The sequence below is a fragment of the Gallus gallus genome, chromosome 4, assembly GCF_016699485.2.
Source record: "Gallus gallus isolate bGalGal1 chromosome 4, bGalGal1.mat.broiler.GRCg7b, whole genome shotgun sequence".
In the NCBI taxonomy this organism is placed as follows: Eukaryota; Metazoa; Chordata; class Aves; order Galliformes; family Phasianidae; genus Gallus; species Gallus gallus.
Genome location: NC_052535.1, coordinates 16,644,525 through 16,664,440, shown reverse-complemented (window position 1 = coordinate 16,664,440; position 19,916 = coordinate 16,644,525). Strand labels below are relative to the sequence as shown.

The following is a 19,916-nucleotide window of genomic DNA, read 5'->3' as shown; positions in this document are numbered from 1 at the left end:
CCTGGATCCACCCGGTGCCGGGCTGCGCTAATAGGCCAGGCAGAGCCAGTAGTGGGAAGGTCGTCTAACACCAGCAGTTATTCACTTAACCTTTTCCTTTTGTTTATTTAAGGGACTCGCTTGGGAACTTTGTATATAGAGATATACGTATATGTATTCAAAAGCCTCAGGGAGGGAAGCCAAATTTTTGGCAGGTGCAGAAAGCCTCAGAACAGGGATGTCTGCAGGCCGGTCGGACAGGTGCACCCCTGCAGCACGGCCCGCTGCGCGGCCACACGGCCGAGGCCCCTTCCCTCCGACTCTGACGAGCTGACGGTGGGAAAGCTTCAGCGCTACGAGGATTCTCGTTAAGAGAGCGACGAACCGCGGCTCCAGCAGCGCCGCGGGGCACCTGCGGAGCGCGGGCGGATCCGGGGCGAGGCGCGGAGCGGTGCCCGAGCACGGCCCGACGGGGCGCTGACAGGACGCCCGCCACACGGACGGGCCGCGGGCGAAGCGGACTGCCCCTCTCGGCGGGCCGGGCCGTCGGCAGCGGTTACAAAACCAGGCGGTTTTGTAACAACCTGCGGGACCTGCCCAATGAGCGCGGCCGCGCCGCGTCACGTGCCTGCCTTTATATAAGCGGCGGCGGGCCGGGGCGCTCCCGGCGCGGGGCGGCAGCAGCATGGGCCGGCGGGGCCGCGCCGCGCCCGCGGCGCCACAGCCTACGCGCCCCGGCGCCCCCGGCCGCCCGCCCGGCTCGCGTTCCCGCTCGTGCTAGAGGCGCCGCCCGCCATGGGCTCCCGCCCGGAGCCGCTGCAGGCGCAGAACTTGGAGGCGGCCAGCGGCAGCCGCGGCCCCGAGTGGCAGGCGCTGCTCGGGCGGGCCGACGCGCTGGCCTTCGGCGGGCGGCTGCACGAGGCGCTGCCGCTGTACCAGCTGGCGTCCCGGCAGCGGCAGCTGCGCGCCGAGCAGCTGGAGAAGCTGGTGGAGTGCCTGGCGCAGGGCGTGCGGCTGAAGGAGGGGCTGCCGGCCGGGAGCGGCGCCCCGCAGCCCCGGGACTGGGACGGCTGCCGCTGCCGCAAGTGCCAGGGGTTTCTCTTCGAGCCCGTCTCGCTGCCCTGCGGACACACCTTCTGCAAAAAGTGCCTGGAGAGGGACCGCGCGGCCGCGACGCGTTGCGTGCTGTGCCGCGAGGAGGGCGGCGGGCGGCTGCCGCGGGTCAACGTCATCCTCAGCAACCTGCTGGGCAAGTGGTTCCCGCGGCAGGTGCGGGCCTCGCAGCTCCGCCACGAGGGGAACCTGCTCTACCAGGAGAAGAAGCTGCACGCCGCCCTGCAGAAGTACAACGAGGCGCTCAGCTTAGGTAACGCCCGCGTCCCCGCGGCGGCCGGAGCCAGGTCCCGGGGCGGGCGGCGGGGGGAGCTCCGGCCCGAAGCGGAACTGGGTCAGGAGAGCGGCGGTTGCGTAAGGCGGCAGCCCGCGGCCCGGCCGCCCCCCGCCCCCCCGGCGCCGTTGTGTAACCGCGGGGCGGGAGCGGGGCCGCCGCCCCCGGGGCTCCCCGGCACCGCGCCGCGCTCCTTTGAGGGACCGGGCCGCGGGCTGCCCGCGGAATGGGGGAGAGGGACGGGACGGGACGGAGAAGAGGAGACCGGAGGGGACGGCTCGCGGCGCGTTGCTCCTCCGTGATAGGGGGCGGCCGGAGCGCGGCGCGGAGCCTCGGGCGCGGTCCCATCCCGCTGCTCGGTGCCGCGGGATCCCGCCCCGCACGGCCGCGTGCCGCCGCTTCTCGTGCGGCTGCTGCATGCGCGTGAACTTGGGTAGTTCAGGCTTCGCGACTCCGATTCGCCGCCGTCGTGGCGTCCCCGCGTGCTGCCGGGGCCCGCCCTGTCCCCCCGCACGGGTCGCTCCCCGCCCGGTGCCCGTTTATGCAATTTAGCCGGAGTTATATAATGCGCTGCCGCCGTTCCGCTGGAGTTGCACAAAAGAGGTTTCCGTATTTCATTTACTACGGAGTTATTTCAGGACTGCTTATACTGGGTTTCGGTACAATTTGGGAGGTGCAGAGCATGTTTAAAAATAAAATTATAAGGACTAAGCTTACATAACTGTTTTTAAACTGGGTTAATCGACCAACTTTTCTGTTTCCTGCAGCTCCCAATGACCACTTACTATACAGCAACCGGTCCCAGATTAACTCGACTCTGAAAGCTTGTGAGGATGCGCTGCACGATGCTGAGACAGCATGCAGGCTGCAGCCCTACTGGCTGAAAGTGAGTGCTGAGCCCCAGCGTGCTGTGCTCACAGACTTCAGTGCTGCTCTGGGTAGAAAACCATTCCTTGCTCAGAGCTGATTGACTGGGAAGGCTCCTGTGACTCTGGGCCACTTTGTCCTGGAGCTCTGTGGGGTGAAGGAAAAGCAGTAATCCTGCGGGAGGAGTTTGCATTGCTGTCTGTGACCCACTGGGATCTTGAGTCTGTGAACTGTCTCTAAAAGCTGAGTGCTGTTCTTCTATCTTGATAGAAGAAAGTAATCACTTGTTAGGACCTTAACGTGGAGGGAGCGGATTTGTCCAAAAGCAGCTGGGCTCAAGAACATTGTGTATCTGCCAGAGTGGATTTGTATCAGCTCTACTGCTAGGGCTCTCAGATGTAGGGGCTCTCATCACTGTGCTGTGAAACTTGGGCACTGATGGTGTCACAGGCTGAGGGGCAGTGTCAGTGAGCTCTCCCTGCCCGACTCTCTTTGGAATATCTGTCACTTCACCTTGTTCTTAGTGCATGTTCTCACAACATAAGAAACAAAGGCTGTAACGATGGCTGTGTTGCATTGCAGGGTCACTTAAGGAAAGGCCAGGCATTGGCTAATCTAGGGAAAACAGAAGAAGCTTTAAGAGAGTTTCTGTTCTGCCTTGCTCTGGACATGGGGAACAAGACGGCCAAGTCTGAGGCTCAGAAGGTATGGTCCCCAAATCATCCAAACTGCATTGTTCTCAGTGACCTATCATAGAGAGGGTAAGAGTGTTTCTCCTTCCTCTCCCCTCATTCATTACTGCAGAGAGTCGGGGGGGGGGGAGGGGGAGTGGTCCTGGCAGCTGCTCAGGCTTGGAGTGATGTCTGCCCCTTTCTTGAAGACAGGGAGGTAGCAAGAGTGCAGGCACTAAGCAGGTGGATACTGTGTAGAAACAGTTACAGTGTTAGCACCAGTAAACTTTAAGTAAAAGAGAATTGCTAATAATCACCACCCACAGACTTCTGTGATTCCCTGTTGTCAAATTTCTCATGTTTCATGGCTTGGCACCCTGTTGCCAGTGAGCAAGAGGGAGCTGGTATGGAGCATTGCATGGGGCTGGGATGCTGAGCCAACGTGCAGCACCCAGCATGCTCTTGACCCAGCTGTGCTATGACCGAGTCAGGGAGAGAAGCACTCAGCAAAGAGCTGCTTTAAAATAATTTGTAAGGGTTGCTGCTAATAATACTAAAACCAGCAAAGCAGATCTGCAGCAAGCCCTTTTTCAGTTGCAGCCAGAGTTGTTTGTGTTCTTAAAGGGGTTTTGTACAACGTGCTGGTACCGTGTTGTCCACCTCTTAAGTAATACCACAGTTACCGTGAATGGGTGTTTTGACAGTCGATCTCTTTTGCTGTTTCAGCCGAAAGGCTTCGCACCACAGCAGTGATAGCTTGTGATAATAAAAACATAATCGTTCTGGTTTCATTGCACTGCACGCTCTTTCACGGAACCGCACCCAGCTTTGGGGTTGGAGCGCAGTGACTTGGAATGCTCTGAAAGCACTGTGGCACTCCTGCAGTGAAGCACTGCTCATGAAAGTAACTAGTTTTATAACCTGGATGGCCATAGTGCAGCCAGGCTTTTTATCTCACTCTACGTGGGGATCTATTTCCTCTGATTTTATTTGGTCACGTTTTGGTTTTGGGGTTTGATAGGACTTTTCCCTGCAGTGTTCCATGCAGAGTTTCACTGTCATTGTATCATGATTTGTTTTCATAGTCATGCTGGGAGAGTTGCTGTGCACTAGAGCAGGAAGAGCATATGATTGGATATGCTTCTAAATTCAGACCCCAAACAGCTTTGTCTGAGACACCCGATTTCAAGCAGTGGGGATCACGTCTGATTACGGCCGACAGAATGACTTGTTCGCTCATCTGACACAGAGTTCATCCATGATGCAATGTCTTCCTGGGCTGTTTCCAAGGCTGTTTGCATAACAATGACATACTGCTTTTTACCAAATTCTTTGGGTGCAGCTGTGATGTTCTGCCCCCTGCTAGCTGCCTGTCCATGGTGTGGGATCGGAGCTGTCCTGCAGCTTCCTCAGACTGCGACAGGATCACTTCAGCACTATTTTGAAACCCGTTTCTTGAAGTGTGGGAATTTCCCATAGTCTGGTTTATGATTGCTGGAAATGTGCCTGCAAGTGGCAGCAAGCTGCTGCTCAGTGCAAGTTCACCCGTTTTCTGATAGCGAGCGAAGGAATGGCATTTTTCTGCTGCCCGTGTTTTTTTTTATACTCTCGTATAAACGAATTAGCAATAGTTCCAACTTGATGTATTGGAACTACATAAGCGCATGTGGGTGAAGCCTGTGAGATGAGTGCTTCCTGTGCTCCGTAAAAGCCATTGAAAGTTTCTGATGTGCATAAAAAAAAAGAAATTAAAACCAGAAACAACTTGTTGGGGACTTCTGATGAGCTCTGAGCCAGAGAACGAAGGTGTGCGTGTAACTGGAGGGTGATCCGTGATTTGTGGTCTTAATGAGCTCCCAAAATCTGTGGGGCCTGCACTGCACCAGCTTTGCCATTTTTCTCTCATCCCTGCCTGAATGGCTCTTTAAAAAGGTTTTTTCTTAAAAATGAAGGGTATTTTTGTCAGCCACTCCTTTACTTGCTTTGTCATGTAGAGGTCGCAAGGAAGGAACTAAGCAGTGAAGTATTCTGTTTTATATCACAGCTTCTACTTAGTTTGTTTTCACTCATCCCGGGAAATGCTCAGGAACACTTACCCGATATCCTGCAGCTGTTGTCACATCACTCTAGATTAAAGGGGAACCTCCTAAGTTCAGTGGGATCTGGAGGCACCAGCCATGCCCTGCAGAGGTTGCTCAAGGTAACGAATGAGTCTGCTGTGTGGTTCTTCATTTTTTTTGTGTGTTCTGTGTTCACGTGGGGAAGCTTTCCTTTTCATCTCTGGGAGATGGGATGATGTGCTTTCTCAGATGTACTGCCTTACAGGACATAGAAAGCAATGCAGATCTGCTAAAGCCTCTTGAACTGACTTTACAAAATGTATGCAGGCATTGAGCTGTCTGTAGCCCATCCAAGCAGCTGGCAGGAGAACAGAGCCTCTGCTGTGTGGGTTGGGATGCCCTCCAAGGCCTCAGAATGCCCAAATTTGGGGTTTTAGCTTGAACTGTAACTGACCATATGTCAGAAGAAAAAATCATCCTGTGTTCAGGTTCTATACACTGAGAGACCATTGTGAGCTAGCTAACGTATTTTACACTGCTCTACAAGTTTGCTCCCACACCAGAGTGCTGAGAACTGTTGGAAAGGTTTAAGTTAGTGGGTTTGGGTACTGCTTTTCCTTCATTAAAACCTGAACTATGAGGAAATGATCTGCCTATACCATACCCGTAGGAGAAAACTTTACTGATTCTTGGAAACAGAAGTGGTGAGTTTTGCTCAGCCTTGCTGAGGATAGGCAGTGCCTTCTGGAAGGACTGTTCTGAAAGGAAATCCTCCCCACAGGACCCTGTCATGAAGTCAGTCATTTGAGGGACAGCTTGCTCATCTTCTACATGTTAAACATTACCGCAGCATCTGCTTTCGGGTTCATCTGTGGTGTGGATGTGACAGGCAGATAGGTGATGTCCTGTGGCTGCTCTGTGCCACAATGGGAGCAGCAATGATTGTTTGATCTTCTGTGAAAGAAGAGCGTCACACAGAGGGGAGCTCTGTGCCTCTTCTTTCCTGCTGTCAATTTGATGTATCATGCTGCTTCCTTTAAATAGAACTCATGTAGTTCTGATTATTTTGATGGTTGGCACCATCCTCATGGTATAAACAATACATGTTGCTAAGATTAGATTATTAAGGTATAGATTAAGTGATAGCACTGTATTAAACCTGAGATTCAGATGGATCTCTGCCTAAATTGAGTTCCAAGAGCAGGCAGTTAAGCCACACACAAGGGCTGAAAGTACTGAGTGGGGCTGGGGGGTGGGTGTTGTCTGCATACATCTGACATTAAAGTCATGCCCCTACAGAGCAATCCTCAAACTACTGTTCTTGAGCTACAAAGTCCTTCCTGGTGAGCCACAGCATGATGTTTTTCTTTACCGTGTGGATGAAGGTGGATGTTCTAACATCAGCTTTCTTTGAACAGGTAAATGTGGAACAGAAAAAGGGCTTTCCTGTTCAAGAGGAACCAAACGTAACTAATTCTGGCAACTTAAGAAAGTCCATGCAAACCACAGAGAGTAGAAAGGACTGCTCAGAGGAGGAGAACAAGCCCACCTCCGTGCCAGAGTCTACCTTCCTTGTGTCTGAGAAGCGTGGCCTCCTGAAAAGGAAGGGCTGCTTGGAGGAGGCAAGGGATGCAGAAGTGCCCTGCAAGCTCCTGAAGAAAGGTATGTGGAACTGACGTACCATCGGTGGAATCTTCACTTGCATAAAAGCCTAGGAGATGGATCCAAATTGCACTTCATTTTTTTATATTTTCTCATTAGTTTAATCAGGGCATAATGTGGAACACTTCTTGTAGAAGTGACTGTCAGTTTATAAAGGCAGCTAGGGGAGCTGAGACAGTGCTTGTTTGTTGGCAGAACTCTTGATCTTGTAACGTTAATGCCATGCATGCTTTTGCCACTTTCTGGATCAGTTAAAAAAAAAAAAAAGTTTAAAAGCATAAGTTCTGTTCGTATGATCACCTGAGGTGCAGCCTTTTTTCATTATGTGGGATATATTTACAGTGGTGTGACAGAAAAACTTGTCCCCCGTTGGACTTCTGGCACAGGGTGTTTTGATGCTGTTAATGCAGCACTAAATTCAATGCTCTGTACATCAGCATAGTGTCATTGCACTTAAGGACAGGTGGCTTACTTGTGCCAGAACTGGATGTGATACTATGTGTAGGAGATACTGCAGCGATGCTCAGTGGTTCAGCGGCTTGCACGTCAATGTTTAAACATCAGTTCATTGTTGCACAGGCTGGTTATGCTTCCATAGCAGTGTGCAGTCGTATGTTAATATGTTTTCTTATTGTTGTTGCTAGATACAGTCGATACTAAGGGAAGTAGCACTGGGCAACATACTCCATTTGAATCTGTGGATCCATCAGATCTGGATTGCTCCCTGTGTATGAGGTATCCATTAATTCCTCGTGGATGTCTTGAGCTTGTAGAAAACCCCTCCCTTTTACAATCTAGATATCTTCTAGCTTGGCTAGTAGGTAGTTTTCCCACTGATCTGAAACTGGTTTTTATTAGAATTATTTTTCCATTAATGTATTTCTTGACATTTGGTTCTGAACACTGTGGTGAATGGTTGGGCTGCCCCAGGTTGGCAGTGGGAAGGACATGAGGTCCCAGTGAGAGTTGAGCACGCTAATGGAGGTGTCACATTTCCTCTTCCCATCCGTTATCCACACCCACCCACTTGTGCTGTGCACATACCCACAGGTTTCTCCTTTGGAATTTATAGAGCTGTGTATGATATCATATAGTGCACAAAATAACTAATGAATAACCACACCAAGCTTGCATATATAATATTATCCTTGTTGTTACAACAGGTGCATCTTAAGAGCATGTTTTTCCTGTGTTGCTCAACAGATTTCTTTGCTACTGTAGCTTGGCTGCCTGGCTGTAGCTACAGTTGCTACAGAATTCCTTTGCTACTGAGTCTTGCATCTCTTCCTTCAGTTAAATAACAGATCTAGCCTTAAGGACAGCAATGACTTTATTTAAAAACAAACATAAATCCTGAGTTGTCATCTATTTTACTGATGGCTTTGTTTATTATATAAACGAAAGTAAAAATAGGGTTTTGTTACCAACTTCTAGAAGAAAATAGAGAAGATGTTTTACAAGGGTCTTGATTTCTGCATTGTGCCACTCATGTTTGTCTCAGTTTTATCTACACAATGATATGGTTCATCTTGCACCATATTACCTGAATAGCAGGTGGCTTTGTGGATTTTTTTTCTGAATGGCTGTGACTGGACAAATGTTGTTCTGCTGTGCTTTGCTGTATGATGGTGAAGGGGATTGCCTCCTTTTATTTGAAACACTAACATCTTTGAGGGAAAAATCTGCAAAGACTTGCTTCTGCCTGGGATAAATCAGATGCGCCCCTCTCCCTCCAACTGCTTGCAGCTGAAATGTGTTCCAGAAGTGTACACAGCTGTCAAAACACTGGTACTGTTAAGAGCAGAACTTTCTTCTTGCAGAAAGCCACACAATGGGTCTGAGCTGCTTTTAATGAGTGCATGTTTAGGATCATGTCCACAAAATGCTTTTCAGATGCTTTTAATGAATTTAATTAGCCCTACTTCCTCATCCCCTGTTAAATCAGAAACAGGCAGTCTACCATGCACTCCTAGAGGCATTGAGCTTGAGGACCGCTGGGTCTGTGGCTGACAGTGCACACGGGCTGATGTCTGGAGGGTGGCAGCTCCATAGTGCCGTAACAATGAGGACGGTCTGTCGCTGTTTTTTTGTCATGCTATTAATGCAGATAGGCCATAATTATTTCCTGCCGCGTTCTTCAAGAGTATTTTAGGGATTTGGATGCAGAGATGCTTTGTACTAATTACCCAGTAACCCACTGACCTGCTCACAGGGAGCTGCTATTAGCCTACTTGTCTGGTGAAGCGGCCCAAACATTATCGATCCACATCAGCTCCAGCAGCAAGCAGAGAATAAGTAATGCTTGAAGCAATACAGGGAGGAGTGAGGAAGCAGTGCTCACAGAAATGGATACTCATTTCCTGCTGTTTAGCAGAAAGCTGCTGGTGGCTTCAGTGGAGGCAGAGCAGGATCACGCATCTCAACAGGAATTTCTCGTCTTCAGATCCAGTAACAGCTACTAAATAATTACATATGCAAACCAATGCTCCCTGAAACAATGCAGAGTCTGACATTTGCTATAGTTCAGACAATAGCACAATGCAGTGAGGTTTCTGTTCATAAAGTAGCTAATGAGGGTTTCCAACCATACAGTCCAACTGCAGTAATAGGTGTGGCACTTTGGATGCTTCTTTGTGTTCTGTTGTTTTAAATGTCAATATTTACAGTAACTAATGACATTTAATAAGGTGGCTGTGGCAGTCTTGTAAGGAGCCAATTATGTATATAAGTAGTCATCTTGTTAAAGGTACTAATAAATGTAGGTTTATACATTTATAACATCCATGTGTATAATGGAACTTAGTTTGCTGTTTTCCTAAACTTGATAAATTAGGAGAAGAGTACTGTTTGAGACCCTAAAATACTTAGACAGTATGCTGTGAAATATATGCCAATTTCCTTTCTAGTTTGAAATGTTTTGTATTAAAAAAAAAAATCTTACAAGTATTTACATCTCTTGGAGGTACTTACTGTCAAGGAAACCTCACTTTGCAATATCACATCATTGTAATAAGCCAAAAATCTGTATGTAGAAGTAAGTGTCACAGAGGTACCTTAGATGAGCAGGTTAGACACTGAGCTATTTTAAAATCTTGGCCTTACAGATTGAAATATTTTCCTAGCTGAAACATGAACTTAATATAATTGCTTTTCCAGACAAGCAGTTTGAAGGTTAAAAACAATCTATTCCAACAGAACTGCTTTCCCAGTCCAGGTTAGAGTTGGTAATAATCCTTTTTTTTTGTAATCACTTGTTGCCTATTACTGCAAAATGACTTTTGTGCTTCGCTCTGCACATCCAGGTACTCACGTGGGTTTTACACTACTAGTTGTGTAAGAGTTGCTCAATTTCATTAGAAAAAGATTGGATGGTCTGGCTTCATTTTCTGTTCATCATTTGTGTTGAATAAAATGAAGCCTGGACCTGTCTGAAGCTGCAGACATCACATGCACTGAAATTTGAGCTCAGAGGCTGCCTTTCACATTAGGAAGCAATAACAAATGCTGTAAGCTGAATAAAGACAAGAGTTGAATGAAGAAATGAAAAACAAGGAACAACTTTATCTCTGGAGCAGTCAGTAGCTAAGTTAGTAGATAAATGCAACTTTTTTTTTGTATCATCTTTTTCTATTACTTTGGTACACGATATTGTTGTCTTCTTGTTTTTGGATTTCCCGATCCAGGCTCTTCTATGAACCTGTCACTACGCCTTGTGGACACACCTTCTGTCTCAAATGTCTTGAGAGATGCCTGGATCACAACCCCAAATGTCCCCTGTGCAAAGAAGGGCTCTCGGAGGTAATGAAGCACAGATGTTCTCAGCATATATTCAAGAGCACAGAATAGGATCAAGTAGCACCTTTAGAAACTCTCCAAACTCAAATTAGGTTTTGCATAACTTAAGAAAAAGGTGGCTTCAAATATCTTTGTGATTCCTGTGACTGAGTCTCATCTGGTCAGATCTTCCCTGTATTTGGGAAGTCTGAGAAGGGAGGGCAGGTTGCCTACAGGTCATCTGAGACAATGCCCACAGCATCAGGAGTAGTTCAATAACAACTTCAGTGGTGGTGCATGCTTGGAAGGTGGTTTTGATGTACTGTAGATGTAAGAAAATGGAGCTAACAGATGAGTGCTGTGTGTGTACTTTGAAATGTTAGGCACTATCTGTAACTGCCTGTGGTTTTTGTTTGCTTCTTGCTGCAGTGCTTGGCTATGAGGAAATACTGCAAAACAGTACTAATGGAAGAGTTAATAGCTAAATATCTTCCAGAGGAACTCACTGAAAGAAGAAAGATTTATGAAGAGGAAATAGCAGAGCTTTCCAAGTATGTAATCCATTTCCTTAAAATCTTGTGATATGACTGCTGTTAGCTAACAAATGGCTCCTGCTGCTGCAGGACACGCACACAGATCACAGGATGGCTTGGGCTGGAAAGGATCTGACAGGGTCCAGATCCCTCCCCTGCCCTGTGGGGTTGCCACCTAGTAGATGCTGATAACAGAGCTTCATCCTTGGTATCAGTGGTTTAAAGAGAATGGGGTGCTGGTGAAATCGTCTGATTTTCATGCTTACTCAGAGCACACTGAGCTAAACAATAAACAGGAGAAGAAATCTGGGATGTTGCTGTTTAGACAAGCTGTAAAGCAATGTGGTTGCTCATTGTAGCCCTCCATGAAAGCCACAGAGAAAGACAATGGGTGGAAGCAGTCTCACAGGCTGTGTGTTGGAAATTACTGATTAGGGAAAATTCTAAAGAACATTCTTGCACGAAATGTATATATTTTATACTTTGTTGGTATTTTGGTAAAATGTCATCTGGTTTGTGTTTTCTTACAGCCTAAATAAGAATGTTCCTATATTTGTCTGCACAATGGCTTATCCTACAGTCCCATGTCCGTTGCACATCTTTGAGCCCTGTTACCGCCTGATGATTCGAAGGTGCATGGAGACTGGCACCAAACAATTTGGGATGTGCATTAGTGACCCTGTGAAGGGGTGAGTGAGCAGCACGCTTGGACCATCTGGTCTACCCCACTTAGTCTAGAGCAAGGCTTTTTGGAGAGAAGTGCAGATGGTTTTGTGATATGGTCATCTCTGATAGTTCACTAGTAGAGAAAGTTTCTCTACTAGTTAAAGACGCAGAGAAGGCTGAAGTTGCTCTTCTGAGCAGTTGGATTCTGCCTAATACAGTTGCTGTTATTCTTGAAGCTTGTGGGTTCTTGCACTAAGCTGAGCCTCAGACCTCTTAAAATACATGGAAAGGAAGTGTGTTTTCCACTGTTTTGGAGTCTGTGTAATGCTTTGTCACACACCATCAAATTTAAGCAACAGCGAAGTACAGTGGTGTGTGGTTTTAAAATAAGGAAAATGGTTAACCTATTGGGATACGCTTCTGTCTTGCCTGTCTTGTGAGCTTGATACGCTTACCGTTCTGAGCATGTTGGATGCTGCAGAGGTAGAATGGTGTCTTCCTAAGAGCTAGCTGAGCATTTGCATCATTCCATTTACAGGCAGTCTTAGGAGCTAGGACCTTAATGTCTATGTTTAGCTTTCTTTGCTTTTTTAGGGAGTGTACCCACAAGGTATATACACCATAAAAAGTGTGACACTCAAAATCCCTACCTATGAAATAAGATCTGTTGAGAACCTAGGGAAGCTTTTTATTTGTAGCATTTATAGTCCTTCCATAATTCTAATATTGTGAATTGCACATGTTCTATACAAAATGTCTGAACTTGCTGGAGTTATGGAAAAAGAATGTTTCCAAGCTGTGTAACTTTCATAAGAAGTGATCTGTATTGCAAAGCATGTAGTTAATGTTAATCAGATCAGGCAGTCTGAATATTCTTGCTAGTTTTGAAAACAGTCGTTGAATAATTTAAGCTATTGCAGATCAGTACTATGAACAATAGAAATGAGCTGACACCAGTAAATACCTTTGTGGTAGGCACTGGCTGTATGGCAGTTCTTTGGAACTAAGGGTGAAGAGAGTAAGACTTGTTTACTTGCTTTTATTCTGATTTAAATAGGTTTGCAGATTATGGCTGCATTCTGGAGATAAGAAATGTTGAATTCTTTGCTGATGGTCGCTCTGTTGTAGACAGCATTGGCAAGAGGAGATTTAAGGTGATACAGCACAGCCAACGTGATGGCTACAACACAGCAGATATTGAGTACATCGAGGATCAAAAGGTGAATGCAGAAATATTTAAACTGTATGACATTTGAAATTCTAAGCCCATGTATTTGTGGAACAGTTTCTAGTAAACCAATCTGTGGCATTTACTAACTAGTCACGGTTAAAGCTGGGACATGTCATAGCTCTGTAATAGAGAAGGTGCTAAATGAACTTCAACTATATTTTCATGATCTTTTGTTCTGTGTTGCATGATGTTTATGAAAAAAATGTTTCACATAGCAGTCCAGAGGTGTTTGTCCTGCAAATGTGTGCCTTTGCTTTGGAACATGAGATGAAAAGGGAAGTAATGGATAAATAAGTTTGTTTTTAGGGAAGAAAAAAAAAGCTAGCATTCCTGATTTGTTTTAGAACTCCCTTGGTATTCTTTGCTCTTTTCCTTGTCCATCCCCACCCCAGAAAGCCCTAAAAACAAACATTGTCCCCTCCCCAGCAGGCAGATCATAGTAACAGTAACTTCTTCCCATCTCATTTCAGGTGCAAGGACAAGACTATGCTGCGCTACTTGTTCTCCATGATTCTGTCTATGATCAGGCATATATGTGGTTTAATTCACTCAAGCAAGCACTGAAGAGTAGAATTCTCAGTCACTTTGGTCCAATGCCAGCTAAGGATCCTGACCCACAGGTATCCAGAATCCGTAGCTTATGTAACTTCAGAGACAGAGGTAGAAAGAATAGCTGATAAGCTGGGAAGCATTGTCTTCTGTGAGGAAAATAAGAATGCTCATCATTTATCCTGCATAAGCAAAGTATCTGGGTTATGTTGCCGTGCACCAGTAGTAGCACTATCGTGAACGGAAAGCTCATACTTTAATGTTGGTAACTTCCTGAGAATACTTAACCCACACAATGAATCCCAGGAGATGTAAATGTAAACGCCTTTTTGCCTACTCTACTTCCCCAATTAAATGAGTAAAAGAAAATAGGGAAGGAAACTCATTACTCTGGCTCAAGAACTGCAAATTACAGGGATCCTGAAAGGACAGAATGTAACAACAGAAATTAAATATGAAACAAGCGTAAAGTACAAAGAAGGAATGTAGGTATCCCAAAGAACTGGATCAGTAATAAATTAGAGAAAAAAGTGTAGAAAGCCCAACTTACGAACTTTTGCTTTAAAAAAAAAAAGTACAGCTTGGCTGTAGTTCTTGTTTCAGGCCAAGCTGTAGTCAAAAGCCATTAGGGTAGCAATAAGATACCTTTCTTGCTAGTCTTCTCTCAAGATGGTGTGTTTTCAAAGCAAATCTGCAAAGCTAAGCCCTAACCATGTACTTGTATTCCAACTTCTGCTTCTTTCCCCTTACTGCAGGCTAACCCTAACGGGCCAGCCTGGTGCTGGTGGGTCCTAGCTGTCCTTCCACTTGAGAACAGAGCCCAGCTTCCTTTCCTTGCCATGAAATCCCTCAAAGACCGCTTGAATGGCATCAGACGTGTCCTTACATTCATGTCTCGTACAAGATCACGGTGATGGTGAGAAGGAGAGCTGTGAAGTCTCCCGCAGTACTTGACTGTAGAGTGTCTCTTGTAACTTCATCTAACTGCAATAATGTCTTACAGATTTGTGTCAGAATGTTTCCAGCCTGAATTTCAAAGAAAACAAGTTAAAAGGAGCAAGGGATGTTTATGGTTACTTTAATAGTTTCCATTTGGAACTCAGTTTCTGAGATGATTATTCAATTACTGCACTGCTAAATTAATAACAAATGTGATAGAACAAAAAGTGATCTTGTTTGCCATAAACCTTTTAAAAAGCTTAAGAGGTTTTTTTAATTTATTTTTTTTTGTAGTGGGTAAGGGGTGAACTGTGCAGTTTAATGTGAAGCAGAATTAATAATGTTTATGCATTATTTCAATGAACTGCGTGATCTTTTCCAAATGGTTCAGGTTTTATATAGCATTGTGTATAACAATGTTCACGACTTCCGTTTGATAATTTATTTTTGCACTATGATTTTTTTTTGTTTCAAAATGTGTTATTTATGTGTTCATCCTCTATAGGACAGTGAGCTGCTCTATTTATAGTGTTTTTATCCTGTATGTACAACTGGGGGGAAAAGTGATGATTCTAGCAGTGCACAAAAAACTGCTTTGATCTTTTTCAGCTATTTCTGTTCAAATACTTTGAATGTTTTTCTATTTGTCCCCAGTCCTACTGTAGCCTAAGAAGGTTTTTTTCCTCCTGAAACAGCCTGCCGTGATGTCTTTGAATACACAGACTGAGAGCTCATGCACAGTTGTTGGATCTTGAACTCTCTGCTTGTAACTAGGGCTCTGATAGCGCAGTGCAGCCAAGCGCATCCGTAACTGTGAGCGCAGGTGTCAAAGTGCTTGGTGAAGTCAAGCCATGGATCAGTTGATGCCAGTGGGGATTTGCTGACAGAAGGCTCACCCTCCTAAAAACAAAACTGGAAGTATTGGTGTTTCATTGTAGATGGACGGGTTTTTTTTAAAATGATTTTTTTATATCAACTCTGATTGCTGTTGAGATTAGCTTCACTTCCGGAGTGTCCGGGATTTGGTTTTGGAGTGTGTGTATGTGGGTGGAGGGAGGGTTATTTTCAGCTGCAGGACTAACAGGACAGTTTGTACCACATGAGAAGGAATATGTTGTAATAAATGCTATTTATTTTACCCCAATCTTCAGGTTTCTGTTAGCTTCGAATCTCTGCCCAGCTGCTATGCTTCTATAAGCAGAGATGGGGTAGTGTTGCTGATAGTAGTTAACTCCTAAGGAAAACAAGTGAATTTTTGGATGACCGCTTCTGGCTAATGAGGCGGGTAAAAAAAAACAAGGCAAAAATGAGAATAGCATTAACTTTTTTTTTTTGCTTTGTTTAAATCAACAAGCTGTTGGATTCTTTTGCTCTTTTTATCGCTTTCTGTCTACCATTTTCTGGAGGTGGTCTTCCATGGGGCCAACTTTGACTTTCATTAATTTCAATGTGAGGGAAGAAAAAAAAAAAAAAAAAAAAACTGTTGTGGAATGCTACAATTTTTGTTGTTGTTTTTACCCAGGATAGCACCATTGCCCATTCCATGCCTTTATGGAACAATGCAGTAGAATTTAATGTCGGTTTTTCGTGTGTTTTCTTTCCCCACCATCATTCTTTCATCAGGAATATACATTGAGAGTAATTTCTGTACTGTCAGGTTTCCATAATATATTTTATTCTCCCTCTTGTTAAATTTTATAGGACTTTCCCATAAGGGTACCAAAGAAAGATTGGAAGACAAACACATTTCAGCTTTGTTATGCAAATGGAATATGTATCCTGTGTTTGCATTTAGCTGCTCTAGAAATGCTACAGCTTGTTTCCATACTGCTAGATTGCTGCACTCCTGGCATCTTGTGTAGGTGGTGCTTTCCATGTTTCTCTATGAACAATATATAGAATACGTGCTCTGAACAACAACTGTATGGTGGCTGAGACCTGCTATGACATTTGTCTTCATAAGTCAAAAGCAGTTCCTACTTGTTTGGAAGTGAAACTGCATTAAATGCAATTCTTCCTTAAACCATTATGTATTATGCATAATATAAGGAGTCTACATTGCTCCTATAGAAAGTTAGCACTTAATTCCTTGTATCTGTGAGGAAAAGGACCTCAGATACCTATTTCATACTGTTTTCTCATTGATCTTGCTGTTCTTTTCCTGCATGTCTTCTGCATACTCATTATTTTGTTAATTCAGAAATTGCCATGGAAAGAATCCTCAATTCTATAAGTGAACATTGTCTTTCTTTATTAGACTTGAGTAAAGCTGCAGAATTTCCTAAGCAGAAATCTGCGTATACATGCACTGTGTTGTGAACCCCCAGCACATTTGGTGTGACTTGGAAACGTGAACTACTGCCTACACTGCATGCAGGTGACCATACACACAGACCTGTGTACACACAAATTGACTCCATCAGGAAGTTCAATCTGGGACTGCTCTGTGGCCATATATCCTAGGTTAATTGGTAGTTCATGCATTCTTTCATAGAGAGAAGATTCTGAAACAAGTTTCTGAGAATACAAGCCTGCCCAGTAAAAGCTGTACAAGGAGTAGCCTTAGCCTTCAGTGAATTAATGTAGTGGTTTCAGTAGTGACCTTTACCAACACAACTTCTAGTTATGCCATGCTATGGGTGATTTCAGTTGCATTAATTGGCACAGAGTTGTAAATGCAACATTTATTACAGGCATAAATAAACTACTGAGCAGACTCAAACACCTTCACTTTAATTATAGAAACTGCATTGATCACATCTAACTGGGGCTGGTATTTTATTGATGCTTCAATGCGTTCTAGGCACTAGTTTTATTTCAACCACTCTTGCTTTTATTTATTTAAAAAAAAAAAAGGAGGAAAAAGTACTTCTTGGATTTACATTTCTTCTGTGGCTAGTAGTAGTGATTACTCTTTTGTTGTGAAGCCATAAGTAATGCATAGGCTTCATACTACTACTTTCAGGGAAGGTCATTTCCTTTGACCCTAAATCATTGAGTTTGGATTACTAAAATCAGAAATTATTCAATTTTTATGGAAACGTGATCAGTCCCCTTTTTTTTCTGTAATGGAGAGTAAATCCAATAATAGAATGATCCAAGCAAGTGCTGGTCTCCTGCTGGATATGGTGGTGAGCCATCCAGGCAGTTCCTGAAACTGTTAGGCTTGCATTTGTGAGATATACTTTATTCATTTGAAATCTCTTCACACTTCTGTAGATGAAATATTTAACAAAATACATCAAATAGCAAAGGCTGGCTGTATCACCTTTCCAATTTTTTTCTGCATGTATTTATCTTCTAATTAAACAGATGAGTTTTCTGGAGGAAATTACACTAATTTCCACTTATAGACAGACTTCTATAGTAATGTTGACTTACATTGCCTTGTGTAGGTGTGGTTTCTGTGAGAACAGCTGTTATCTTGGCATGGAGAGCTTTGACAGTAAACCTGAGGCACAGCTGGATTATCAAGTTAAATTGTGCAATTTGATGGCAAGCTCAGATGCAGCTGTAGAATGCAGTTTAGTAGTATTAATAATTAAATTATAAATTGGTGTGATAAAATCTAATAGATGGTTGTAGTTCCAGTTGATGCTAGAACAGTGTTAGTTGTATAGTACTCTTTTTTTCAATTTTTTTAAGTGCTGATCTCTTCTTTTCCATAAGTGTTAGCAATAAGAGACAAGCTGTCACACTGCATGGCTGACCTGTGCTTCTCTCCTGTGCGGCTGCTTGTGAGCAGAACACCTGAACCACAGATTTCCTCACCCAAACTTTATTTTAATTAAAATAAACTCATTGAGATTTGGATGCAGCAGGTCTGGTTTCACCTGCACTGTGAAGAAAGAGCTTTATGACATACTTTATTTAGACAGTCTTTTGATGAATCCTGCTTGGCCCTGAAGTTTTGCTGGTGTTTAAATTAGTGACAGACAGGAGTTGTACTGAAACACAATGCTTACTTTTAAAAGATAAATTCATTGCAGTTTTCTTATGCATACCAGTCCCACTGAAACTGTAGGCACTTAGGGCAGTGCTTTCCTGTCCCCTGAGCCCTACATTAGGTGATAGTAAAATAGGCTGAGCTCATATTGTCAGCTTCGCAGCCTGACTTGTAAGTGGTGCAGCACATCCTTAAGATTTGGTGGTCTAGGGCTTAGTCCAAAGCAGCTGAAAGTCTTTTGGAGCTACAGCAAGGTGGTAGTTCAGCCAAGTCACTGTTCTGAGATGCTCTGTTAAATAAATATGGTTTGGGTACAAGAATGCATCTTCTTTGTCAGGATTAAAATGATGGGTAATACTTTAAAAATAATAACAATTAAAAAAATGGATATATTATGTTGACTTACTCATCCAAGTGTCATGCGAATTGCTTACTAAGGGTGGAGTTTGCTAAGGTCTAAAGTTACCCTCACATAGAAGTGCCTGTATTCTGTTATTGCCATTCTTGAGCTTTTTAAGAGAGTCACAGCCATATATTTTATAAATATAAGCATATGCACCTTTCGATCTTTAAATTTGCAGAACAAAGGTTTACAGAGCAGAAGTGTAGCAAAACCAATGTACTAGCTTCTGTAATTCCCCAGTGGGGGATGGAGAAGTACAAAAAATGGGGAGGATCAGACTATCTGTATAAGATGTCTTAATTTGGCACCATATATTCATCCAATTTAGTTCCATCAAGCTATGTGGTTATAAGAGTGCCAGAAATATATCTCTCAAGCCATTCTAAATAAAAAGCTCTTTGTGGACCTGTATATTCCATTTGTTTGTAAAACATTTTTGTGCACTGTAACGAACTTGAAATGAAACTCATACCACTGAACAGAGCTCTGTTCAGCTACCTCGACGTAAGGTTGAAGTACTTTGGTTTTTTTCCAGATTTGTTCACATTGTCATATAAAATATTTTTTAAAAAAATTCATAGTCCAAAGATCCTGTATTTGTTTGTAGATGTACTTACAATTATGTTGTACCAACAAAGTCTGTGTGAAGCATTGTTTGCTAATTAAAATTTTTGTGTTCTTTACTCCTTGGCTTGCATAACAAAGAACATCAGGTGTGAACCTCTGTGGCACGCGAGCTGCTTTTTTAGGTGGTTTAGAAAAAGGAACAAAGAACAAATCCTAGGTTCTGCAGCCACGCAGCACAATCCGATGTGAAGGAAGGAACCCACAGGAAGGAAGGCGGTTGCCCAAAACTCAGCCTTTGTAAGGGACCCCCCAGAGCACTTTCCTTTTTTGCTGTAGAAGAGAAAGGGCAATGGGAAGTGCTGAGAGCCTAGCTTCCAGCGCTGTGTGCTTCAGTGCCTCCTGTGCTGTTTGCTTTAGTGAGTTGCCTCTGTTTCTGTGATTAAAAACAATAGCTAGGCTGCCTTCCATGTGCAGCCTCGGCCAGGAAAAGTGAGCCCTAGCTGCTTGTTAAGCTATGCCTGTGGACCCATGTAAGCATGATATTTAGTAAGAACCCCTCAGCTAGAAGCTGCATAGCACTTTTGAAGTCCACAGCTTGCAGAAAAAGCTGAAAAAGAGGACTTATATTCATAAACCCCAAGACTGAGAGAACAGCTCCATGGTTTATCCTACTGAAAATGTG

At 44.3% G+C, this 19,916-nt stretch overlaps 1 protein-coding gene across 2 annotated transcripts; it reads left to right on the top strand.

Moving 5' to 3' along the window:
• Positions 1-605: 605 nt before the first annotated feature.
• Positions 606-19,350, top strand: LONRF3 (LON peptidase N-terminal domain and ring finger 3). 2 transcript variants are annotated; one of them, XM_004940846.4, is made up of 12 exons: positions 606-1,345; positions 2,134-2,252; positions 2,816-2,938; positions 4,949-5,104; positions 6,383-6,626; positions 7,271-7,361; positions 10,310-10,424; positions 10,830-10,951; positions 11,464-11,622; positions 12,657-12,819; positions 13,301-13,450; positions 14,135-19,350. In XM_004940846.4, exons 1-12 carry the CDS (start codon positions 775-777, stop codon positions 14,291-14,293), a joined length of 2,172 nt encoding a protein of 723 aa, XP_004940903.1. In that variant the 5' UTR covers positions 606-774; the 3' UTR covers positions 14,294-19,350. The 2 variants fall into 2 exon arrangements, with proteins under 2 accessions (XP_004940903.1, XP_025005648.1); XM_025149880.3 differs by lacking the exon at positions 4,949-5,104.
• The last annotated feature ends 566 nt before the right edge of the window (positions 19,351-19,916 follow it).

Coding starts and splice junctions, on each gene's coding strand:
- LONRF3 (XM_004940846.4), top strand. CDS start 775: ATGGGCTCCCGCCCGGAGCCGCTGCAGGCGCAGAACTTGGAGGCGGCC. Junction 1,346..2,133: donor CAACGAGGCGCTCAGCTTAG/GTAACGCCCGCG, acceptor TGTTTCCTGCAG/CTCCCAATGACCACTTACTA. Junction 2,253..2,815: donor TGCAGCCCTACTGGCTGAAA/GTGAGTGCTGAG, acceptor GTTGCATTGCAG/GGTCACTTAAGGAAAGGCCA.